The following is a 5166-nucleotide window of genomic DNA, read 5'->3' as shown; positions in this document are numbered from 1 at the left end:
ATTCAATACCTTCTGCAGGCCAGGCAAACAGCGAGGTGGGGGCCATCACTCACCCCCACTCTGCCTGGAGCAGCTCCCATGCCCCTGCAGTGAAGACATGCTGCCCCCACATACAACCCCTGTACCCCCTGCCCCTCTCTGCCACCACACTGTGCAGGAGGAGTGCAGGTGGCCTCAGGACCAGCAGGTAAAAGCAGCAGGAATCCCACGTCAGGTGTGACATTCTCCTCTGGACTTGTTGTACTGTATTTGATTTCCTTTTCTGGTTATTGTTTCCTATCAAAGAGAAACACAACTGTTTACAGAGTGTGTGATCTGAGGCAAGATCACAGTGGGTGCACAGTCCATACCCCCAGTGCCTCCCTCATTTTGCAGGAGTACTGACCTCTGAAGGGAGCTACTCCACACAGGGCAAGGTGTACTGCCTGATTACAGAGTAATTAATGAGCTGCAGCAGGGCCCATCTCTGCCCCATTCCACATCTAATTGGCCAGGACAGAGCCTGGCTCCTTTCTGCTGCTCCCCAGAGCTGTCAATCACCAAGGGTCCCTCCTTACCCCACTTCCCCAGCTGGTATAAAAAGGCAGAGCAGGGGTGATGGAGTATGGTGTGGTGCCTGGTTCTTCCTTGTTGGTGCATCTGCTTACTGTCAGCAAGGCAAAAGGTACTGGTATCAAATTTTGGGGTGTTAAGGTTGTAGTTGTTCTATGAGCTTCTGTTTTGTGTTTAGCTGTGTCTTACCTGGCTTAATTATGGAGTTAGCTAATGTAAGGTTGCTCGTGGTCCTGCTTGAAAGATTAGATAGAGCGTGTGTTGGCTCTTACTGGAAGGTTGGCTCTGGCTAGGGTGTGCTAGCAGCACAGGGAACTTCTTGAGCTGCTTTCTCCTCCTCTGCCCTTCCTTCTAACTCTATTTAACTCTAACTAAGACTCCCTTAAAGCCTTGGTGGGGAGGGAGGAGTTACCCTCTTTGTGTTGATAACAAGCACTATGATCACTCTGGCAAGAGCTTTCTTGGGTGAGCAAAGACTTTGTTCTCCTTTTTCCTCTAACTGTTGTAAACCAAGTGAAGCTTAAATACTAGGAAGCTTTGCAAGTATCACAGATCCCTCCCTTCTGTAATGGGGAGACTTCCAAAATGGGCCTCTTCCCTCATCCAAGTCCTTCTACTAGCCATGAAGGGATGTGCCCTGTGGGAAAGGGGATCTTTCTGGAGGCTCAGGGACTGCTATCTTACTGAAATGAAAGTGCTACTTGCATTTCAGCTGCAATGGCATCTGCTCTGCCTGACAAAGAAGCTGCCAAGAGCTCCTCAGAAGTGAGGGAAGAGGAGCTGCAGGTAGGTGCTCTGTGTGAGATGTAATGAGGATCCTCTCCTGGGTGTGGGTATGAGGAGGTGGCCCTGCTGTGGCTGGGGGTTGCTAAATTCCCCCAGAGAGGAGTATTGTCTGTGCTCAGCCTGTGCCCTGCCACTCTCCTGCAAATGTGGGTGGCAGCATGGTCAGAGAAGGCCTGAACACCCTGTAAGTAACCTCCTAGGCTGAGCAAAATATTCTGGGTCTCTGCTGGGAAGACACTTGTCAAGATCCTGGCTTGCTGCAGGCAGTATTTCAGTGGAAAGAATTTAATTCCTCAGCAGCCCTGAAACCTGCTGCCCTTGCTTGATTCCCATGACCAGCAGCATACTTCTTGCAGGGTAGTGTGAGGTCTGTCAACTTAAAACTAACTTGATCCTGTCTGGAGCTCTTCCTGCAGTGGCAGCTTGTTACACAGCTATTCCAAATGAATTTGAGCTGGATATGGGTACAGAAGTATTGAGTTTGTTGACACTTGACTGTCCCTTGGGTAACATTGTGCTAGAGGAAGACCTTTCTAGAAGGGATCAGCCCTAAGTATTAATGCTCCACAGCTTGTTTTGCTACTGAGCTGTAGATTTCTCAAAGGAAGTGTCCAAGCAAGACAAGCTGTGGTTTCCCAACTAGATGAATAACAGGAATTTGTTTAGGTGAAGCTGTGTAGAAAGGTCAGGGTTATGTTTCATGGCTTTCCTTTCTCCTCTAGGATGCAGCAAATCAGATGGCAAACCTGACCTTGGTCAGCTCTGCCTGTGATGTGGTTTCTACAGCTTATGCCTCTGCTAAGGAGAGCCACCCCTACATCAGATCTGTGTGTGAAGCAGCAGAGAAAGGGGTGAAGAGTGTGACTGTAGCCACAGCCAGCTGTGTGCAGCCAGTTCTGACTACGCTGGAGCCTCATGGTACGTTCTGGTAGAAGGGCAGGTTTGCACCTGCCTGAGAGGGACTCTGACTCCTTCCAGCTTTGGAAGGAGTCTGAGGGTGCAGCAATGCCTGTCTTCATCACCATAGTAAAGAGACAAGTCTCAGCTCAAAGCTAAGGTTAAGAGGCTGAAGCTGAGTCCTAGTCCAGGTAGTATGATGGAGTGGAACTTGACTCTGGTGTCCCTAAAACTGATCTGGCAAGGTCAGAGTGTTAGGTGGGCAAGGCTTATAGCCAGATTCTTACAAGCTCGTGGTGGCTACCAGGAGAAGGTTCATCCTGTTAAGTGTAAAAGTCCTGTTTGCTGTGGCCCTTAAAGAACATGACTGTGGCGTTTGAGAAGAAACCCTAAGGTCCTGGAGAGAGGGGCTAATGGAGACAAGTGTCTGATAAAACAGTCTGTGATGGACCTGAATTCACTCTAAGCCCAGAGCAGGCAGGCATCCCTCCTGACAGTATCCTGTCACTGTGTGATCTTGGATCCTTGGGATGTGGTGGCCTGGGCAGAGATGAGAACTGCACCCACTTAGTCAAGAGCTCAAGAAGCTGCAGGAGGGTTGTCCCATGTAGCTGGCTATGTCTGTACAAGTGGAAACTGGCTGCTGTCAAAGTGAACAGATCTATGTTAAGAGCCAGATAAGATGTTCTACATGTTCAGCTTACACATGCCTGGCCTGGAGATGTGAATGAAGACTTTCATCTGGGCTCCCTGCAGAGCAACTTGAGATGGAATTGTAAGGAAAACAAGTTTTGATGTTACTTTTCCTTTTTAGTTGCTGCAGCAAGTGAGTATGCCTCCAAGGGCTTGGATAAACTAGGGGAAAAGCTCCCTCTCCTTCAGAAGCCAGTGGAGCAGGTAAGAATCAAGGGCTCTGCTGTCCCTGGCTAGCAGAGGGCTTGGTCTTGCAGGGTTTCTGACCTCAGGAGTGCAGTAAAATCCCATATGAGGAACAAACTACTCCAAAATGCATACTGCAAGCAACTGCAGGAGCAAATACTTGGACGTTCTGCTAATTGTTCTCTTGGTGTAATTCAGAACTGTGCTGTACTACATAACCCAGTCCTTAACTGACAAAAGTCTCCTCTCACAGATTACCTCTGACACAACACAGCTTGTGTCATCCGGAGTGGCTGATGGAAAGGATGCTGTGAGCAGCAAGGTGACAGAGGAGATTGATGTGACTAAGGACACTCTGCAGAGTGGTGTGGAGGCTGCCAGATCTGCAGTGACCAGCAGTGTGGAGATGGTTATGGACTCTGGAGAGAGACAGGCAACTGTAATCAGAGCAGAAGCTGTGCTGGAGAGAACAGAAGACAGCCCTCTCCCTATTGGAAATGAGGAACTAGGTAAAGAAAGTGCATATATGACCAGTTGTAATGGGAACCATCAAACTGGGGATGGTCAGCCCCATTGCTCTCCCCACTGCTCTGGAATGGGGCTGATGGGAAGTGTCATGCTGGAGGCTACCTGGCTCCTAGTCCAAGATCTTCTGTTCCTTGTTGACTGTGTAGTAAACCAGCAACTTAAAGGTGCTGTCTCTTTCTCCAGCCAAACTGGCAGCATCTGAGGAGGGTGCAGGCATCATATCTGTGGAGCAGCAGAGGGCGAACAGGAGGTACTTTGTGCGGCTGGGGTCCCTCTCTGATGATCTTCGCATGTTTGCCTACATGCAGGCCACACACAAAATGAAGCAGGCCTGGAAGGGCATGCAGGAGGCCCTTACACAGCTTCGCTGCATCATTGACCTGGTAGGTAGAACCCAGTCTCCTGGAAGGGAGGGGGCAAAACTGTTGGCTTGGTTCTCAAGTTCATAGCTAGTACAGAGCTGTGCTGGTGACAGCAGATGTGTCTTGACATTCTTATCTTCCCCTGCCACAGATTGAGGTGCTTAAGCAAGGATTCAATCAAAAGTTTCAGGAGGGGCAGGAGAAACTACACCTGGTGTGGCTGGACTGGAGTAGGAAGTCTCTTGAAGATAGTGGAGATGATGTCTTTGCAGAGCCAGAGGTACCTCCTGGGGAGGGAAGCTAAGGGATTCCCTCTTAGCTTCTTCCTCCTTTCATCTAAGGGCATCCCCTTGATACTGCTATTTTGGCATCTTTTCTTTTGCACAGTAACTCACACCTCCAATCTTGTCTTTCCTGCCCTTTCCCAGGAGCTGGAGTCTCTGGCCCTGCTCATGGCACGCAGTATCACACACCAGCTGCAAGTCACCTGCTATAAAATAGTGTCTGCAATTCAAGGCCTTCCCTCAAGCCTTCAGGGTAAGGTGAAACAATCTCTCAGTACCATAGAGGAGCTTCACACTTCTTTCTCTGCAGCGAACTCCCTCCGGGACTTGTCCAGCAGTGTCCTGACCCAGAGGAAGCTGGCTGTGATCCAGGAGTACATGGAAGAGCTGCTGGACTACCTAAAAACCAACACTCCTCTGTCCTGGCTGGTGGGACCCTTCTCTCCAAGGGAGGAGAGAGAAACATCACAGGAGCATGAACCCTTGCAGAAGAAGGAGGTGGAAACAGCAGGAGCAGGGGATGATGAGGCTTCTGCCAGCCTCCTGTGAAGGATGAGGCCTTGAGCACAGGCCAGCCTGGAACAGCTGTGAAGCCTTGGCCTTGGCTTTAGGCAATTCCACCCTCCAGCTGAGGGTGGAGCTGTCACTTCTTGGAGGACTTTTGGGTCCTAGTGAATAAATCCTTAGGAGTTTTAAGGGAGGTGGTAGAAGTAGTAGGGCCGCTCTTAAGTGCTTGTAGCTGCCTTCAGGAATGTTAGCTGAACTCTGGGCCAGGAGAATGAAGCTGAACCTCTGCAATGCTCTTACCACAGATGGCTTGCTAGGGAGGCATGTTCTTCATCACTGTATCTGGGCACTGCCAGTGTGCAACACTAGTT

The 5166-nt window shown here is 49.9% G+C and overlaps 1 protein-coding gene across 1 annotated transcript; it reads left to right on the top strand.

Moving 5' to 3' along the window:
* Nucleotides 1–1269: 1269 nt before the first annotated feature.
* LOC311197895 (perilipin-3-like) lies at nt 1270–4837 on the top strand (the record flags this gene model as incomplete). Its single annotated transcript, XM_084271735.1, has 7 exons — nt 1270–1338; nt 2061–2256; nt 3050–3132; nt 3368–3623; nt 3826–4025; nt 4156–4284; nt 4433–4837. 7 exons carry the CDS (start codon nt 1270–1272, stop codon nt 4835–4837), a joined length of 1338 nt encoding a protein of 445 aa, XP_084127861.1.
* Between the last annotated feature and the right edge of the window lie 329 nt (nt 4838–5166).

The sequence above is a fragment of the Gallinula chloropus genome, assembly GCF_964237585.1.
Source record: "Gallinula chloropus genome assembly, chromosome: 16".
NCBI classification, from domain to species: domain Eukaryota; kingdom Metazoa; phylum Chordata; class Aves; order Gruiformes; family Rallidae; genus Gallinula; species Gallinula chloropus.
The sequence above is the reverse complement of the archived record's forward strand: the minus strand, read 5'-3'. Positions and strand labels throughout refer to the sequence as shown.